General features: G+C 35.2%; 1 protein-coding gene across 1 annotated transcript in view; it reads right to left on the bottom strand.

The window, feature by feature from the left end:
• Wsck (tyrosine-protein kinase Wsck) overlaps window positions 1-21,608 on the bottom strand; it is a 475,983-nt gene that overhangs the window by 182,900 nt on the left and 271,475 nt on the right. Inside the window, exon 11 of the mRNA XM_090414787.1 lies at window positions 3,244-3,407. Coding sequence (XP_090270913.1) covers window positions 3,244-3,407 — 164 coding nt within the window. The remainder of the gene's footprint in view (window positions 1-3,243; window positions 3,408-21,608) is intronic.

Below are 21,608 nucleotides of genomic sequence, written 5' to 3'. Positions count from 1 at the left end.
TGTATTCTTATTGGTTAAACCAAAATAAAAAATGATGGTACGACATGACAAAATTTCATGCCGGCTGGGGCGTCGCCCGGTTAAACAAGGCCCCCGTTGTTTTCGCCAGGGAACCAGGGCGAACAGCGAAAAGTCAGCTACTGGAACAAATCTGAAAACAAACCTCAACTCAACATCACCAGAGTTAAAGATCGGTACTATCAACGTAAGAAGCCTGAATGGCAAAGAAATGGAGCTAGCTGAGGAATTAGATAAGTACCAGATCGACATAATAGGGGTGACTGAAACAAAAAAGACCAAAACTGGTGAGATCTTTCTGAGCAATAAATACAAAATGTTATATTCAGGCAATGACAATCAAGGAAAAGAAGGAGTAGCCATAGTATACAACACAAAATACGAGGCTAATCTTCTTGAATGGCAGTCAGTCTCAAGTAGAGTAATGTGGGCAAATATGAGAATGGGGAACTGGACAATGAGACTTATTTGTGCCTATGGTCCCACAGAAGGTTCTACTAAGGTAGAAGTGGAGGAATTTTTTGAGGCTTTAGAAAAAGCAACTGACACAATGAAAAAGGAAAAGTTGGTCCTTGTTGGGGATCTAAATAGTAGAGTAGGAAATGATTGTGAGACATACAAAAATATTTTGGGAAAATTTGGAGAAAAGAGCAAAGCTAATAATAATGGCAAATATCTGTTGGATTTCTGCTCAGGACATGGACTGGTTATTACTAACACCATGTTCCAACATAAAAATGTGCACAAATTCACATGGAGAGAAGAGGCTAGGAATAAGAAAAGTCTCATTGACTATGTTATTGTTGATAGTGATGTTTTCTCCCTGGTGCAGGACACAAGAGTGTACAGAGGATTTGAAATTGGAAGTGATCACTATTTAGTCTTGAGCAGGATAAAATTGAATTTCATATTGAAAAGAATAACATGTAAGAAAGTTTTAAAGCGAATAAAAGTTGAGCAGCTCTCAGATGTGATCTGTAGACTAAAATACAGAAATATTATTGAAAAGAAAATGAAAGAGTTTGAGAACAGGAATCAAACCTTGGAGATTCAGTGGCAAACTGAAGGAAACATTGATTGATTCTGCCAGAGAAGCATGTGGTGAGGTTGTGTGCAAGGATAAAAAAATCAGAACTCCCTGGTGGACACAGGAAGTTAAAGAGGCAGTGAAGGAAAAGAAGAAAGCATATCAAAAGTTCCTGGCAAATAAGTCAGCTTTTACTCTTACAGAATACAGAGACAAATGTAAGAAAGCTAAACAGTGTGTAAAACTAGCTAAACAAAAGTCATGGGAGGACTTTGGCAAGAATATAGAAAATAAATATCAAGAAGGTGGCAAAATATTCTGGAGGTTGTTGAAGAAGCTTAGGAATGGAGGAAAGAGTGCTGTAAAAGGAATTAGAGATGATAAAGGTGAAATGAAAACAGGAGAAAAAGATATCCTTGAAGTATGGAGTAATTACTTTGAAAAACTGCTAAATGAAACAAGCAGTGATGACAGCACAGTGATAAAAAACACTGACCAGGCATGCAGTCAGGAATACATATCCATACTTGAAGTAGAAAAAGCCATCAAAGGCTTGAAATGTGGAAAGGCAGCAGGAGTAGATGATATTCGACCAGAAATGCTGAAGTATGGTGGTATAAGAGTCTTACAGTGGCTGCACTGCATAGTTCAGAAAGCCTGGACAGAGGGACGAATTCCCGATGATTGGAGTAGAGCTCTCATAGTACCCATATATAAAAAGGGAAATAAAACTGAATGTGAGAATTACAGAGGTATTTCCCTACTGAGTGTTCCTGGCAAGATCTATGCAAGCATACTTGAGAAACGGTTGAGAAGAATTGTGGAAGAAAAGCTTGGTGAAGAACAAGCTGGATTCAGGCCAAATAGAGGCTGTCAGGATCAGATCTTCACTTTACGACAAATAGTCGAGAAAGCATGGGAATATAACAAAGATCTGTATTTAAGTTTTGTCGATTTGGAAAAGGCATATGACAAGGTGCCAAGAGAGAAGCTATTCAATACGCTGCAGTTATATGGTGTCAATGGGGCATTATATCAAGCAATACTTAGTCTTTATTTGAGTTGTGAGTCAGCAGTTAGAATTGAAGGAAGTACAGGAAGATGGTTTAATGTTAAATCTGGTGTGAGACAAGGATGTACATTATCCCCTCTGTTATTCATTATCTATATGGATCACATTATGAAGGAATGTGGTATTAAACCTGATATCAAAATTGGAGATGTTAATGTCAGCTCTTTGCTTTATGCGGATGATATTATACTTCTAAATAAATCCGCTACAAGTCTGCAAGATTCTCTGACTAAATTGAATAGCTGTTGTAATAGATATGGTATGAAGGTCAGCAATAAAAAGACAAAGACAATGAAAATAGGCAGAATCATTGAAAATGTCAACTGTGTTGTGAATGGAGAACCTGTGGAACAAGTAAAACATTTCAGCTACTTAGGCACAATTTTTACTGAAGATGGTAAACTAAATATAGAAATAGACAACAGAATCAGCAAAGCTGGTATCGTGGGAAGTCAATTGAATAAATTCATATGGAATAAGAAAGAAATTAGTCGGAACACTAAATTAGCTGTATACAAGACTGTGTTCAAACCAATTTTAACTTATGGATCTGAGAGCTGGGTCAGAAGTAAAACACTTGACCAAAGACTAGAGACCGCAGATATGAGAGTCCTGAGAAAGATTAGAGGCGTGAACAGATGGCATCAATGGCAATATCATATTAAAAATGAGGATATTAGGAAAGAACTTGACATTGTCAGCATCCAGGAATGCGTTAGCAGAGCTAATCTCAGATGGTATGGTCACTTAAATAGAATGGGAGAGGAAAGATTAGCAAAACAAGTGTTCTCTGCCAGGTTGGCAGGAAAACGACCCAGAGGAAGACCAAGATATAGGTGGATTGATACGGTACAAAGTGCCTTAGACGATAGAAATATAAGATCTGATAATGTTGGAGTCTTGACAAGTAACAGACTGATTTGGAGGAAAATTGTAGATAGGAAGTTAGTAATGATGTAATTTTTTCATGTAGTACTGTCATATCCTGTACACCCCTTGAGGGTACATGGCAGGAATTTGATGATGATGATGATGATGATGATGAAGTGAAAAAACTTGCTATAGATATATTTAGAAAAATAAATAAATAAACACATAACAAACTTCAAAATAAAATGATACGTACTCTGTGCTCAGCCAGATGGGCCATTGCTCTAACTATATCCATAGCTATTGCAATCAGCTGTGTTTCCATCATGCTACAAACACGTCCTTCAGTCTGTTGCCGACTTCTCAATAATAAACCTCTCAGTGATGAAGAATAATGTTCTATGACCACACGGAAAATTTCTAATGGTAAAGGAAGAGAAAACGAAGTTTAATATCTTAAATAATAATTGATAAATAAACTTTCTATAGACTAAATATTTTCTTGAATTATCATTATTATTTTACAATGATTCCAAAATCTAAGAGATTGTTCCACATAAAGTACATGAATGCTGTGTATACATAGAGGAGAGAGAAGAATGTGGAATAACATTACAACTGAAAACATACAAACTGTTTTTTTTTTAAACATGCTGGAAGGTTATTTCAAAGGACAGAAGCAGAGGGAGAAAAATGATAATTATCTTATTATTACGGGCTATTTCATGGAGTCCTTAGACTCATTGAGAGTGGCACTAAACACCATGTCAAGCACTGTCCCATCATTTTCGCAGTACTTATCATACTTTGCTTTGAACTCATTTACAGTCATGGCACCCACAAGACACTATGGCAACCAATTCCATTCATTCACCACTCTCAAAGTAAAAAATGTAGTTCTAACACACCTTTGCTAACTACACTCTTGCTCAGTTTACTCTGTATTAATCTTGTAAAAATCCTTCAGTAATTATTTATGTCCCAATACTGCGATATCATCCCTTTTCAGCCTATCAACCAGTTTTTGTAACCCGCAAATCTTCAAAGGTTCATTCCATAGACCTGCTACCATCACGTTCACTCACCTCTGGATCCTCTCTACCTCTTCCTCACTGCCAAGAAACCCAGGTGACTAGATCTGCGAGCAATAATCAAGATGGATTCTTATCAAGGCTCAATAAAGAGGAATAATAACTGCTTGTCAAAGTATTCTTCAGTAATCAAGTAATCTGATGAGCTGCTTTAGCCACTTTTGCTATGTGCCCTCTAAACTTTAATTCCCTATCCACTAACACTCCCAAATCTCTGGCTTCATCAATTTCCTGGAGTACAGTTCCATCAATATGGTATGGTATACAGCTGGTAATCTTTTCACCCCAAAATGCATAACATTACACTTATCCACACTAAACTGACATCCATTCTACTTTGTCCAGACTACCAGCCAGTCTATCCAAATCATTGTGCAAAATTTCAAAATCAGCTGTATTAACTATTGCTCTACCTAAATTTCCATCATCGGCAAACAACTGATCAGATCCTTTTCTATATCATTAATGTATGAATTAAATAGCAGCAGCCCTAGAACAGAACCCTGTGCATGCCAACCACTAGCCACAAGTCTTCTTCTGGACTCTACTCCTGAATAAACTACTCTCTAATATCTCTCCATCAACTACCCTGTTATCCACTCTAACTTTATATCCATCGCCAAGAGCTGCAGTTTGCTTATTAGAATTCCATGTGGTATCCTGTCAAAGGCTTTTGCAAAGTCCAGCAGTATCACTGCAAGCCCATTACCTTTATCCAACTCAGCTCACTGTATTATAAAATGTGAGCAAGTTACTGAGGCACGACCTACTTCCCGTCACAAAACCATGTTGCTCCCTTCATACAGTTATCCTATTTCAATCTATCCATTCCTGTATTTTGCTCTTGACCAATTTCTCCGGTACTTTGACAATGACTCCTGATATGCTGATTTGTTGGTAATTTGCTACATCAGTCTTGGAGGCTTGTTCATGCAATGGAACTATTTTTCCCCTTTCCACTCCTTTGGAATTAACCCAGAGCAGAGACTTAGATTAAACAATGTGGTCAAAGGCACTGACAATTCCCTAGCACCTTCACGTGAAACTCTAGCTGGTATAACATCTAATCCCATAGCTGTAACACATCAAGGTTCTGTAATATGCTATGCACCTCCATTTCATTTACCTCAGTTTCCAAATAAGTCTTTGCCTCTCTAATGGAGAAAGAAATGGAATAATGGAAGAAATATTCTGTGAGTAAGAATAAAGATAGTGGTTAATAGTTGTAGTACATTCTTCACAGAATTAAAAAAGATGAATGACCATGGTAATGTCAATAGAAAATGCATGTAGCAGAAACTTAATTACTGTGAGACACTCAAAGGATATCACAGTACACTTATAAAACATTCTATTAAAACAAATATTAAGTTATAGTTGTTAAAAACTTACACAGATGAAAAGTTCACAATTATGTATATATACAAATCTATATAAATTATACAGAAAAGAATAATATTTTAAATGCAAATTGGCAGACCAGTAGGCAAAGTGGTTACCATACCCATATTCCAACCAACAGACTATGTGTTCGAATTCCACCGAGGGCACGAATGTTTATTACTATTATTAATACACGACACCTCCTGGGAGTCCAAAGACTCATCGAGGGAGGGAGGGTACCTACTCTACAGCTCTCTGTCTCCACCACTCAATCTACCAACTGCAACTACACCAACACCATCTACCACCACTAGTATTTCCACAGACAATCACAACATTCATGCCCATAGTGGGATTACATAGGAAATGAATTGCACTGTCTAGTGTGATACCACTGCTCAGATTACTGGAAGCCTGAAGTGGCTGGAAAGTTTAGTACAACCCATGTTTGGTCTCTATAGCAGAGGTTTTGGGACTACATAAAAATAAAATAATGAAAAATTCCATTGACCAACCGATGCTTCAAACATTTTTTTGAAGACACATCAAAACTTATTATAAAAGTTCAAATAAAAGCAATAATAAAGACAATGTATAATAGACTGTAATGTTGTTGTTGTTTTTATTTGGGTAAACAACTTTTCTTTCTTTTTTTTTTTTCTTTCTTTTTAGTACAACCCATGATAGATCCAGTACCATAAGTGAGCTAAGGATTTTTTTTTTTTTATATAAATTTATATACAGGGTTGGTTTAATGCTATCTGAATATGCAATGTAGATGTGCTCTATTACAAAGCTCTTGTAAGATCGGTGATTTTTGTTGATTAATTGAGTGTTTTCTGTTGCACCTGTAGTACATTATTGCAGTTTTTTAGTGGATTTATTGTATTAGTGTATTTAATAACATAATTGTAGAAATATTAGTTTTTAATAGTCTTAAAAATGGTACTGAAAACTCGCCACAACAAGGCAGTGTGTAATACACAAGTTGAAGTAGTTACTACTGATGAAAATCATTGTCCCGTTGAGCAGAAATGTCACAGCAGTGATGACGATAATGTAACTGTGGATGATCTGACATTGAAAATACTCCAATTAAAAGAAATTATTAGGAAATATAACAGAGAATTGGAAAAGGTGAAAAAACGTTTAAAGAAACTTAGGATAAGAAAACTGATCAGAACAAGAAGAGGCGGGAAGTACTGAACTTGGTAAGAATAATAATAACAAGGTAAGTCAATTAATATATAAGAATAAAGAAGTGACATGGTATGGTGATTCAATCATAAAATTTGTGCCTGCCAATGGAGGTACTATGCCTGGCTTCCTGGGAAGGGGGGGGGGGGGACAAAAATTAAAAATATGTTCTTGTTGGAACTAATGATTTTATTAAGTAGTGAGATATAGTATGAGAGAGAGGATATGAAAGGTCTGTTTAGAAGTGAGACAGTAAGAATTGTTAGTTGTTTAATACTGAGATATGACAGTACCGAGGCAATGATAGTAAATGATTCAATGAGCAGGCTGTGTAGAAGAAATGTAAGTTTTTAGATGTGTGGAGTGGGACTAATGGCAGAAAAGACTTTTATAAGGGGGATGGCCTTCACTTGAATAGACTCAGCATCAGGAGCCAGTAAAGTTACTTATTGGGGTGAGAACTAATGCCAATAGAGAGTTAGAGAAACCAGATCATCATGGGAGGAATGATGAGAATGTGCGTGAAAGTTCAGGTATGGTAAGAAAATGTGATAAAGATATGAATGGCATCGAACATGGCTATGCATATCTAGGCATAAGAAAATACCATGTGGTAATGTTATGTCTATACACAAATGCCATGAGCATCAGGAACAAAGGGGTTGAATTTGTTGCTTCATCAAAAAGAAAAAAAAAAAACATTGCGGCCTAAGATTGTTGGCATTAGTGAAACCTAACTATAAGAATCAGATGTTGTAACTCAGATCGAGTGTGAAGTACAGGTATCCCTCGATTAACGCGATTAATTAATCCCTCAATTTTACCGCGTGTATATCAAAATCGTGTTAATCAAATCTAATAATTAATGGTAAAAATTACAATTCGTCCATGATAGATTACTGTATTAATAATTTTTTTTAAATGGTACTCTTTTAGGAAAGATAAAAAATGAATGCAAAGTAAATGTTTAATAAATACTTGTACCTACATTATTTACTGCAATTTTTTTTTATCAAAAGAAGTTATCAAGAGTGGTTTGAGCAGTTTTAGTTTTTTCCTTATCGGCATAAATTCTACGATAAAAGCAAAATGACTCTCCAGACCTCGGCAAACAAGCAATAAAACAAAGAAAAAACACTGCAAATATAATACATGATGGTACAAATTAAGTGGATATTGAATCCAACATTATTTCATAGCCGAATATAGAAAGTACAAGAGTTTTGTGACGAATATATAGAAACTAAAAGTTTCGGCAGATGCAAGCATAAGCAACCTTATGGGCAACTCATAGTAAAGGTGGAGTAAGCTCCAGATCACTTTCCTTAGTATTTTCCATAATGTAAAGCACATCTCCTAGAGCAGCATTCTTCAACCTTTTTACACCTGCGGACGGGGGAAATTGGAGAAATATTTCGCGGACCGTCTGACAGCTAAGACAAAAACATAAACCAATGTAGATAGTATTTTATTTATTAAATCCAATGTTATGAAATTACAATTTTTAGATAGTGCAACATCTGTTGCTGCTTAGAGGTTAGAAAATTTGATATACATGGCTGAAGTGTTGTTTCTGAGAGAGGAAGAAATTTTTGGCAGACCGCCAGGAAATTTCCGCAGACCTATGTCAGTCTGTGGACCACAGGTTGAAGAACAAGGTCCTATAGGACATGTATGATAAACAAGCCTTTGGCTCTGTATTTCAGTAATACATGATGATTTATTTATTTTCAGTTACAATCTAGAAATTATTGAACAAAGAATAATAATAAAAAAAAAAACTAAACCATATTATACTGACATCGGAGGTCGCAGTATCTCTCAGATACAATTTATTGTCAAATATCGCAAACCTTTACATAACGTGTTAAACCAAACTAACAGCATAAAACAGGCGGAATATCACTCGTAACATATGAATGCACAGCTACTCATGACCTCCAAGCTATACACTGAATTGTGTAAGAATATTTATATTAAACATTTTGCATGTATCTGTCAGATCAGCTGCGAGCTCCGCAGGGTTAAAGGCGCATTAATCAAAACTCTTGCCGTGTATATCAAGGGATTGCCGCAATTAATTTCGGCGTGTTAATCAAATCCTGCGTTAAGCAAGGGATACCTGTATATAGTATTTTTAGAAATGACAGAAGAGATAGGAGAGGAAGAAGAATTCTACTAATGATATCAGATGACTTGGAGTCCAGTTAGGGTAGAAACACATGAAAGCAATAATGGTTATAAGATCTATGCAGCAGCAAGCTTTGAGACTATCTGGTGTGAAGTGGAGGCTAACAGGATGAAAGACATTGGAAGGGTGTTGCTACAAACCTGGCAGTACATTTGCTGGGAAGATGAATGCATTGCCAAATTAACCTGATAGGCACTAAATGAATGATCATTATGGGTGATCTTAATTATCCAAACACTGATTAAGTAGAAGAGAAATCTCATGATAAAAATAAAGCAGTTTGAGTTGTTGCGAGACAACTTTCTCAAGAGGCATGTGAAAGAAGGAACTCAAGGTCGAAGAGTGTTAGATTTGATTACAGCATCAGAAGGTATCTTCTCAGTTAAGGATATGGCTATTTTACCACCAGTTGGTAACAGTGATAATTCTGTACTTTCCTGGGAAGTAGCTAATTATATTGATGTTCCAATTAGGACAAGTTACATGGTGAACTACAAAGCTAGAAGTTATGACCAACTCAGGAGAATACTATTTTTGGTCCCATAGTATATTACTGAATGGGAAAGATATCAGCAATGCAGAAATTTTTGAAAAAGTGCTTAAATGAGGCAGTATCTGAATGTGTATCTAGAGCTGAAGAACAAATTGACTGGAAGTGCAATGGAATTGCAGCCCTATTAAGAAAGAGATCCAGATCCATAAGAAGAAGATGATGATGTGGAAGGAATATTGTGAGAATAACAGTGAGAGGAATTATGAAATATGCAAAGTGCAGGACAGAAAAGTTATAAGTGCTGTGGGAAATACAGAATCAGAGTATGAAAACAAACTGGCTATGCAAGCTAAAAGCAATCCAAAAGAATTTTACAGTTATGCTTGTGAAAAAAAATGGAAAGAATGAATGCAAAAGAATAACTTCACTGAATGTAGATAGTACTGTAGTATCAGAAGCTAATGAGATTGTTCAATTAATGAGTGCTTACTTTGCTAAGATATATCAACCAGATAATATGTTACATGGTGCACAATACTACCACTACACTGGATGAAGAGATAGAGATGCATGAAAATGAGGTTGAAGAGATGTTGCATAACTTGGATAAGAATTTAGCAACAGGGACTGATGAAATATCAGCACATATGCAATAGAAATGTTCAGCCAAATTAGCTAGGCCTTTGACATATTTGTATTACATGGATCTCAGCTTGGAAAGATGCCATAGAAATGGAAAGAATGTATGATAATTCCATTGTACAAATATGACCCAGTTTACACTGCTTCAAATTTATGCCTGCTTCATTTTTGCCCCTATCAAAGATCACAATTGGAAGGGATGATGAGTCATGACTCTGAATGTCTCATTCAGAGTCATGACTGACCTAGACACAGATGGGCCCAACATTGTAATAAAACTATAATAGTAAATGAGTAAAAAAAAATAAAATAAAATAAATAAATAAATAAACTCATATTTGACTCTATAGATGTTGTATGGTCACTCCAGTACCTCACTGGGTTTTGCAAGTGAAGTCTTCTGCTAGAAGAAGTAGTAGGGTCGCAGATTACCTTCCCACAGAGTTTATAGGACAATCGCAAACATCCATGGCAGGATTTGAACCTGCAGTCTCTTAGCTGGAGAGCGGACATGCTAACCACTCGGCCAACCAAGCTGACAATGATGACAATGATTAAACTATGGCTTAATACTGAAATAATTAAACACAAAATGGAATATAAAATGTGACAAGAAAAAACAAATTACATTAACTATGGACTAGGAACTGCAAGTGAACTGACAAACATGTACTAGTGTGACAACAGGATGCTAAAAGGTTAAGTCTGAATGGTCCTACTCCCATCCTTAATGGCCACTCCTAATCTCCAGTGCCATTAAAAAGCATCTTTTTCCCTCCTAGTTGCTCTCAGTTTTTCAAATATCTACCACCATATCTACTGTGGTAGATATTTAAAAATGTGTGTTATCAAGTGCATCTGGATAAGAGACTAAAAACAATGTAACAATGTCATTCATAGTGAAGAATTTATAGACACAACACAATGTGTAAATGAAAATCATTGACAATCGAAGAAAAAATGGAAATTATTTGATAAATAGAAAAGGTGAAACTCAGTCAGATGGGTGTTGTGCCTTTAATTTAACACCATATATCGTTTTTAATGCAATAAATTTTCTTCCTTTTTTCTTAAACATTACACAATTTTCAATACATGAATTCCATAAAATAAAACATTTTTCAATTTTGTGCTGGTTACTAAAATCTTGGAATAGAACCTAAAGTATTTTCATATGTTCCCATTATATTTTTGCTTCAATTTATGCTGGAAATCTCAGGAACCTAATCCCAGCATTAACCGAGTCATACCTGTAAATTCTTCTTCTATTGGCACTATAGCCCCATGTAGGGCCTTGGCCTACCATTTTTGGGTTTCATAACTCACTATGAGGTGAGGTCATTACCCACACACTCAACCATGTATAATTGTCTGTGAAGCATTGTGTTCTTAAGACCAGTTTGCCTGTTTACCTGCTTTGCAGGAGGCAAAACCCCAGATAAACTGGGGAGAAAAGCCCTGCAGTCCATATCAAGACTGGTTAACTTGGCTATGTCTGAGAAAGATCCTTAAGCTCCTCACGTCAGTGACGAGAATCGAACACAGCACACTCCTTTCCCAGGCATATGGAAGCAGGGCTTTTCTCCAATCTGTCTAACTACCAACCTAACAGTATCTCTAGAGTGGTGGTTAAAATTTTGTAGAAGGTGCTAAAAACTCTCATACAAAAATGGGTTTAGGGAGGTCATGTTTTAGCAATTTGTTCCATTTTATAACAATGTTATAGCCAAGTTGGATAAAGGGAATGGATATACTATGATGCTGTTTGAGTTTGCTAAGGCATTTGATAGCATACCACATGAGAGACGGTTGCATAAACTGGAGAATATGGGTATGGAATATAAACTCTTGACTTGCATTAGTGGGTGGTTGACAGACAGGCATGAAAAAGTGTATATGGTGGGTGTGAATCAGCCAGATTTAAGGTGACCAGTAGCATGCCCTAGGGGTCAGTCCTTGTACCATTATTGTTTAATCTGAACATTAATGACATTAGGAAGGATCTAACAGGAGATATTCAAGTGTTTGCTGATGATAAAAAGATAGGCAATTACAGATGCTACTGATATCACTTACAGAATGATTTTAAAAGGCTGGAAATTTGGGTAAATGAAAATGGATATCAGTACTATCAATGTTAGTAAGTGAAAAGTTATGCACTTTGGCATGATGAAATATCCAATGGCATATTATATTAGCAGGGTTATGCTACAAGAAACTGATGTTGTTAGGAATCTTGGCATTACGGTGGATAGGAATTTGTTCAAAGGTCATATAGCAAAAACTGCAAATACAACTGGGAGGATAATTGTGATGTTGAAACAAATCTTGAAATGTAAGGATAAGGAAGTCATTTTGCCTCTGTACAAGGCCTTGATAAGACCACACCTGCACACTAGTGTGCGCAAATTTTGTCTTCTGGGTTCTAAAGGATATAAAGAGTGCAAAGAAGAGTTACAAAGATTATATTGGGATTACGGAATGTAGATTATGAGAAAATATTGAGAGCATGTGGACTACAGACTCTGATTAACAAAAGAAAGAGGGATGATGTGATAGTGCATTGTGTGGGTGTTCTAGTATAATATATGATGTGATGAAGGTGGGGAGAAAACACAAGAGCATCTGTGGAAGTTAAGTTTGTGATTAAGAAAGGGGTAATAGCTAGGTTTTTATCCTGCTGAACAGAACTCTTGAAGTTGTGCATACATCTAGTGTGAATGAGTTTAGGGGATGGTATGACAGCTGGTTTGTGTGATGCACAGCTTCCCTCAATGAGTCCTTGACTCCCTGGAGGTCTCAAATAATAATAATAACACACATACATATATATATATATATATATATATATATATATAATTTTTTTTTTTTACATTTATTTGTTACATAATCCAGAGAGCCTGCACTAGAAACAAACACGGAACTTTTCACCCCACTTCAGGAATTCAATAAGCAGTGTGGAGGTTTCACACAAATATAAAATTCATTATCTCCCACCTAAAGACAACAGAGAGGATACTACTTCGTAACCTAGCTCACAAAGCAAGCCCATGTGGCATCATAACTATCAGTTTTCTAATATGTATCATCAATGGGTGTACAGGATACTATAACAGTACTACATGATTAAGTTGACATATTACAAATGTCTGGTCAACAATTTTCCTCCAAGTTCATTTATTGCTTGCAACTCCAAAATTGTCAGATCTCACATTTCTATATTCTATGATCCTTCTGACTGCATCAGTTCATCTAAATCTTTGTCATCCTATAGATCTTTTTTCTGCCGTCCTGGCAACATCAAACACTTATTTGCACCTTTACTCTCCCATTTAAAGTGGTCATATCACCTTAGATTAGCTCTGATCACAAATCTGTGAATGCTAACACTGTAAAGTTCCTTCTCAATGTCATTTTTAATAAGATTCTGCCACTAATGCCATTTGTTCATTCTCCTAATTTTTCTCAGAACTTGCATGTCTGATGGCTCCTGTCTGTGATCAACTGTTTTATTTCTATCCTAACTTTCAGATCAATAAGTTAAAATTAGTACAAACACAACTTCTGCACTGCTAGGTTAGTGTCTTGGTTCATTTCTCTCTTATTCATTATAATTTTATTCAAATGACTCTCCATATGTCTATCTTTGTTTATTCTACCGTATATTTCCATATTTAATTTGCCATCTTCACCAAAAATTGTGACTAAATAACTGAAATGTTTTGCTTGTTCTACAGGATCTCCATTCAGGATGCAGCTGATGTTTTCAATGTTCCTACCTATTTTCATAGTATTTGTTCTTATACTGCTGATTTTCCGACAAAATTTATTACAGAAGTTGTTCTGTTTCCTTAGAAAATCCTATAGATATGTACTGGATTCATTTAGGAGTATAACAGCCCTGCATACAGTAAAGAGCTGAGATTAACATTTCCAATTCAGATATCTGTATAGATCACATAATGTGTAAATTCAGATGAAGAATAAACAGTGCGGATAAGGTGAATCCTCATCTTACATTTAATTTAACATTAAACCATTGTCCTATATTTCTATATTTGAGTTTTCTCAATTATGCTTGCATAAATCTTATCAGGAACACTCAGCAGGGAAATTCCTCTGTAATTCTCACATTCAGTTTTATTTCCCTTTATTATAAATGGGTAATATGATCTTAGATTCAAAACTACAAACCTTTATTGTGAATTATATTAAGATATCAAAACAAATTTCAAATTTAATAAAATAAAAACAGAAAATTCAAAGTAGAAAAAGGAGTCATGCAGGGTTGCCCACTCTTATCAAAATTATTTAATGTCCATCTGGAAGAAATATGCAAATCCATAGCAGAAGAACTAGGTCTACAAATAAATGACACGAATATCAACATATTATTGAAGGAAAGGATGATATTATTATTCTTGCAGAATCTAGCGTACAATTGGAAAATACAAAATTTTTAAATCAAGAGTGCAAAACTTTTGGAATGAAAATCAATTTAAGGCAAACTAAAACAATGAAAATAGGAAGAGATGAGGAAAAATTTTCAATAAACTTAGAAAATCATATACATGAACAAGTAAAAGCAATTTACATATCTTGGCATTCTCGTTACAACCTTGACAACACAGAAACAGTAAAATACAGACTTAACAAAGAATGGTCTAATATGAATAAATTAAACAAAATATGAAAAAACAACAGCATTTCAAAAAGCTCAAACAAAAAAGTCTATATAACCATTATGAAATCTACAGCAATGTATGGAGCTGAGACATGAAGACTCAATCAGAAAGAAATACAGAAAATCAGAGCATTCAAAATGAAATGCTTAAGAAAAATAAATAAGACTCACTGGTCAAAACCCAAAACAAATGAACAAGTCAAACATGAATTAAACTACAGAGAAGATATCATAGCTATAATTCTTAAACAGCAATTAAGATGGTTTGGATCTCCAGAGAATGTCTTTTCGAGATTACCAAATATAGTCTTGAATGGAATCATTGGAGGAAGACCAAAACAGAACTCAGGTACAGTCTTTGAAGGAAAGGTAATAATTATCGAGAGAGATGACAGAAATGTCCAGAGATAGAGCCAGATGGCAAAGATCTGTTCATAGGGGACTCAACCCATCATCTAACAGATGAGAAAGAAGAAGAATATGAGAGCTCTACTCCAATATGCAAATTTGACCCTCTGACTAGGTCTTCTAAATTATGCAGTGTAACCACTGTAAAACTTTTACAAAAGCATACTTAATCATTTCTGTTCAAATGTCATCTATTCCAGCTGTCTTTCAACATTTCAGGTTTTTGATGGCATTTTCTATCTCAAGTATTGGTATGTACTTTTGATTGCATTCCTCTCAAATGTTTTCTTCTAGTGAAATAACATTATATATATATATATATATATATATATATATATATGATTTTTTTAGTTTCACAGACAACCTCACTGGCTGAATGAAATTTTTTTTTCTTTTTTTTTATCACAAAATCACTGTATACAGGTGATCTGATCCAGACATCACTATAAATTAAAGATGCCAAGAAATTATATTCTTAGTTTCATCCTTTATTAAAGTATAAGCAAAGTCTGTGCATGAAGTAACTTTATGACTAGACTACTTATATATAGAGGCTAATGACTTCACATCAATTGCCTTGTATCCCATAATACAACGTACATATCCTTACAGACATGTATAATGCTATGCATTATGGGAAGGACCACTGCCCAGACCAGTTTCAACCTTAATTGAGGTTTCATCAGTAGAAGCCAGATCCACTGATGAGACTCGTGAAGTTACTTCACATACAAACTCTGCTTGCTTACACTTGGATAAATGATGAAACCAAGAATATAATTTCTTGGCATCTTTAATTTGTAGCATAATCAAGTGAAAAAACTTTCATCTATCTATCTCTAATCCAGAGTATTTTAGTAATAAGGTGTGACACCTTTTGACCACTTATACATGGAAAATAGATGAATTCTGCATTACTTTTGGCTGTATCACAGCTGCCATTTTATATTATAGTAGCTCAAATATAGCATTTGCTGGTGGCGTAGAACTGTTCCTATATGATGGGATTGTTTAATTTTCAGTCTTATCAGTGAAAGGTTTTTTCTTTTGCAATCAAATGCAGAGGTTTTAATCCCCTCCCCCCCGATATAATGGTACCAATTCCTCTAAGGATGCAAACTCCAGGAATAAAACTTCCAGGTTATGAAGAAGCAAGACCGGTAACTAAGGTTTTAAAAGAAATAGCTATTGCTAGTAAGATTTATGATCCTCCATAGCTCAGTCAGGGTGTAGACAAAGCTCTTTGGTCAAAAAGACCTTGGGTCCAATTCCTGTCTAAGATGTGAGGAACCTTTATCTGTTCTCTTTTGAAAAGTGAGTTAACCAGTCTTATACACAAGTAGAGGTTTTTTTTCACCTGGAATATCGGGTATTTGGTCCCCCAGAACACGCAAATCAGCCCCATAAACACACGCATCTACAGGCATAGGACACACTAGAAGGCATAGGGATAACCTTATCCTCGAAGTGGTTGCAGTTTCAAAATTTAATAGGTCATGCCTAATACGAACGTAACAGGCCACTATGCCTAATAAGTAAAAGGAGGAGTAAGATTTATTCTTTCAAGCCATGAATGGAAATATTTAATTGTAGTTAAAGATGTGGAAACAAGAGAAACTATTACAGGGTTTTTACATTCAAAGATAGCACAGTAATTCCTGCAATGATGGGAAGCCAGGTTAAAAACAGTAAAACGGAGAGATTTCCAATGGAATATACAGAACAGTAATGAAATTCGTATCCAGACATTCTCAAAATGGGGTAAAATCAGTAACATACAAAAGGATATATAAGGTGAAAATCAAAGCTATTTTTCTGGTGAGGTCACCTTCACAATGGACATGAAGACGCATGTACCAAATTTTGTCAGCATCAGTACAACTCGAGTTATGGTGAACTATCACAGAGTACAGAGACCTTTAGCTTAGGGACAGTGGCAACTGCCTCAAAGCTAAATGCTTCAACTGTATAGAGATCAGGCATATCACTAATCAGTATCTCAAACCTTGTCAGAAATGCGAAAGTTCTATACATTGCGTTAACACCTGTCCTTTCAGAAGTTTTGCTGAAAGAGTGGAAGTGCTGGCAGAGCCAATTAGAGCAACATACACATCGGAGAGGCAGTGTAAAGAAGAGTTCTCAGAACTTTCAATTCAGTCTAGTAAGGATGGTGCTTTCAAACAAACTATACTTGGTAAAATCACAAAAACTGCACAACCAAATCAGCCAGAAATTAGCCCCAAAATTCCAGAACTGCAGGAGCCACTTTCCCAGTCAAATATGAATGGAACAACAATAGTTGAAATTACCAACAATGAACTTAGTATAACAACCAAAGATACAAAACAAAATGCAAACAAATGACAAGGAGAAACCGGAAAAGAAACTGAAAAGCAAGTAAGCCAACCGAAAGAATAATATGCAGACAAGATCATCAAAAATAAAAAATGAATTAATAAAAAAAAATTGATGATAAACAATAAAAAAAAAAGGAACTACAGGAAAACCTCGCTTAACGCGATTAATTAATCCATCAATAATGCACGCTGAGCAAAATTCCATTACGTGAATACAATAAACAATAGGAATAATTATAATTCATCCATCAGTTAGCATAAATTTGGGGGGGAAAAAAGTACAGTATAAGCTATATTAGAGTATAAAATCATCAAAGTTAGTAAAAATCAATTGCTTAAATTTTTATTTCATGTCTAAACATTTGATTGAGTTTCTTTTTTTTACAAAAAATTAAATAAAGAAGTTTGAATTGTGCTCGACTGTTTCATCTTGTCATATAATTTGCGATAGCTGGCAATCGCTTTATCGAGATTTCAGTGGACCTCATTCCATATCCTCATTCCATTCAGGATCAGCATCAAACAAAATTTCCTTAGCATACTCAATGTGATTGAAAATTAACTCAAGTTCTTTTGCAGTAAGCTTCTTAGTTGTAACATTCTCTTCTTGTTCCCATTCCTTATCTTCTTCTTCATATGCACGCTGTTCTTCTAGTTAAAGGAGATCGTTCTCATTTAAATGTTTTGAATGGGAATCAAGCAAGTTTCTCACATCTTCCATCTTCATTATCCAGTTCATTAAATCCAAGTTCTTTTCCAGTTGTGCTAATTTCTTCAATAATGTTAGATCTTGGATTTTGCGCATGATAAACTAACATAGGCTTGAATTTAAAGTTGCCTGCTGCATTTCCTCCTAACTGAGATGCTTCAGTTTTAGATAGGATTTTGTTGGCATACACTTCCAAAAGAGACCAATTTCATCAAGGTTGAATATTTGCTGATCATCATAATCACCCTCTTGAATTATCCTTTGCAATTCTTCAGGAAACTTGGCCACAGAATCTTTATAAGCACTAGCTGTTTCCCCAGTTATTGTTACGTTATGCAGTCCAGTTCGATTTTTAAAATGGTGAAACCATCCTAAACTTGCAGTGAAGTTTTCACATTCCTCTTGAAATTTGGTCTCTTTCAATGAGGTGAAAATATTGAGAGATTTTGCCTGAATATTCCTTGTACTAAGAGGTATTCTTTTTTGGTTATAATTCTCAATCCAGAGTGATAGAAGAAGACGCTCCATCTCAATCATTAAATGGCTTCTATTTCGGATGAGCTGCATGCTGCTTAAAGAAACAGTAGCAACTTTACCTCGTTGTACAGCAAGTCTACAGTTTGGGCTATATTAAATAAGAGCAAAGAATATAGCCCAAACTGTAGACCTGCTTTATCCCAGGTCTCACATAAACATTGTATTCATGGTGGCTCGTGGCTTGAAATCGTGGAGGTGCTGCAACTTTCGAAATATACACACACACTGTAAGTACAGTGTATGTGTGTTTGGATAAAATATCAAAATTATGGTAAAAATTAAAAAAATAATTAAATGTGAAAAAAAATATTGTTTATTATGGATAAAATTATACAGTTTAGTATAATTCAAAATTACTTAAAAATAAAATCAATTATCATAACTCCAATAATGTTCTAAAATAAAAACTATAACAAATGTTATGTCTTTAATTGTAATGTCCAAATATTTAAAGAGACGGAGTAAACACGATAAGCACTATGAACACTCTACTACTGGCGCAAACTGCATATAAACAACAGTGGAACTGCGTGATGGACAGTGCTGCATTACGCTAATAGCTCGCATCTCACTATGACATGCATATGCTTGCGAGAGTAGCAATATTACACTGTGGTAAACACAGTGCTGCTAGTGTCCTTTGCCATCCTAAGTGCTACAAGATGGATTTTTATTATTTTTTATACAAAATAAGAGAATTGTATAGGATTGTTGATGATAAAATTAAATATTACAAGCAAATATAAATAAATTAATACATATATTTATCTATCGAGAAAACTTGGGGATGCTGTAGTTCTGCAGCGCCTATGCATGAGCCACTCCCCGATTGTATTACTACTGCCACTTTTGTCTCTTAATGACTTCCAGCTTTTCTGCTTGCTGCAGATTGGCAACAAAAAATTTTGAGTAACATAAAATTTCGCATAATGTAAAAAATCACGTTAACTGATTAATCACTCGTTTAAAGCGGAAAATTATATCATTTCACTCAATCACACTAACTGATCATCACATATACTGAATTTGCATTAAACGAGGTTTCCTTGTATATCTAAAAGAAGAAGAGATAATAAAAAAATTTAAAGATGGGGAAGGTTGTGGATCATCAAATGAAGACTCCTCAGGCTCAAGAGAATTTATGGACTTATGAGGAACCATCTCATGCTAATAAAGGGAAAGCAAGAGACAGAATTAAAGAAAAAATAATAAAGTTTAGTGATTCAAAGTTTTCTCAATCTGATTATTATCTACATGAAAAGAAAATAACTAGCTTCCAAATCATTCAAATAATGGAAAGCAACTTTAAAATACTGGAAAACAATTTACAAGCAGGCTGCACAATTGCTCCTTTGCAGACGAACAAACTTCATTATGTTCATTCAAAATCTAGCCATATCTCCTTTCTGAATTGTCTCATTAAATACAAGGATTCCACAGTCCAGTTAAACAAGAAGTTGTATGGAAACTTAGGCTATCCCATAATATCAGGTTTTTGTTTCGCCAAGAAACACTTCTGCAGATAATACAAAGATATAGAATCTTTAACAGATTCCACTTCTTTCTTAGTTTGGAAGATTTAACTGGGCTGGAAAAGGAGTTCTTATTCTTATCCCTCCCCCCTGACTCATTCTGTAATATCCAAAGGGATTCAGAAGGGAGAATCTTGAAAATAGACTGGAAATATTATGGATGTATAATAATTTTTATAAATGTTTATGCTCCATCCAATGGAACAGATAAACAATTCTTTCAGGAATTGCAGCTGTATTTATAGAGTGCCCACTACGTCATAGCAGCTGGAGACTGAAATTTTATTGAAACCCCACAATAGGAGGACACCCCCACAAGTGGAATATGCACAGTTAAAATATGCCTTGACAATGCTCAACTAGTAGACATATGGAAGATTCGCAATTCTAATCTCCAGGCTTACATGTACATGAATCAAGGTATTGGTACCTGTCTTGATCGAATTCATATCGCTTCTTCCCTTATAAATAGGATAATTCAGAAAACATCTTGACGTCAACATGTCATATCATAATCCAATTCTACTTAAATTCTGCTGCATGGAACAAGTAGAGATCAGCTCTGGACTATGGAGACTTCCACCAAATTTTCTACTGATTTTTCAAATCTGCATTGATGGTGAAGACATGTTCACTTGACTCCTTTCAAAAACACAAAAAAAAAAAACTGTTTGAAGACAATAGTACTGTGAGAAATTATAACTCTTGGAACATTAATATCTTTCCTGTTTGCATCCAAGATGGGCTTGACAGATCCATTATAGCATATGAAGTTACCATAGCCTATAAAGAATGACAGACAAGAATCCACATGACCTGTACAAAATGGTCTAGGGATAAAACTTTACTGTGAGGCCTGGGATTTTATTCTTCCTATTCCAGTAATACTGTTTAATACTTTTCTCTTGTCAGGACACGTACCAAGTGAATTTGTAGTAAGCCATACCATTCTAATTCCAAAACCTAATAGAGATCATACCTTAATCAGCAGCTGGGAAGCTGTTTCTCTAGTGAATACTGACATGATATTTTTCCACATTATCAAGAACAGGCTCAAAGTATGAATGAGATATATAATTAAAAGCACACAAGCATATGGAGTTCCAGGCTGAGCAGTAATATTTAATCTGTTTCTGCTACATGATCTACTCTGCTTAGTTAATATGAAAAAGCAGTTATCAGTAGACCTTGCTCAAGCATTTCATAATGTCTAGCATCCCATTCTGTTCCACATTCTCCAGCAAATTAGTGCGGGTAAAAAGCTGCTATCCGTTATTAAAGGAGTCTACGCCAATTCAACTACCTTCCCCCTAGTTAATAGGTGCCTATCAGACCTGGTCAAAATTCAAAAAGGAATCAAGCAAAGTTGCCCTCTTAGTCCATTACTCTTTGCATCG

This window comes from Typopeltis vanoorti, chromosome 25 (genome assembly GCF_054136105.1).
Source record: "Typopeltis vanoorti isolate ZY-2024b chromosome 25, IOZ_Tvanoo_1.0, whole genome shotgun sequence".
In the NCBI taxonomy this organism is placed as follows: domain Eukaryota; kingdom Metazoa; phylum Arthropoda; class Arachnida; order Uropygi; family Thelyphonidae; genus Typopeltis; species Typopeltis vanoorti.
The sequence above is the reverse complement of the archived record's forward strand: the minus strand, read 5'-3'. Positions and strand labels throughout refer to the sequence as shown.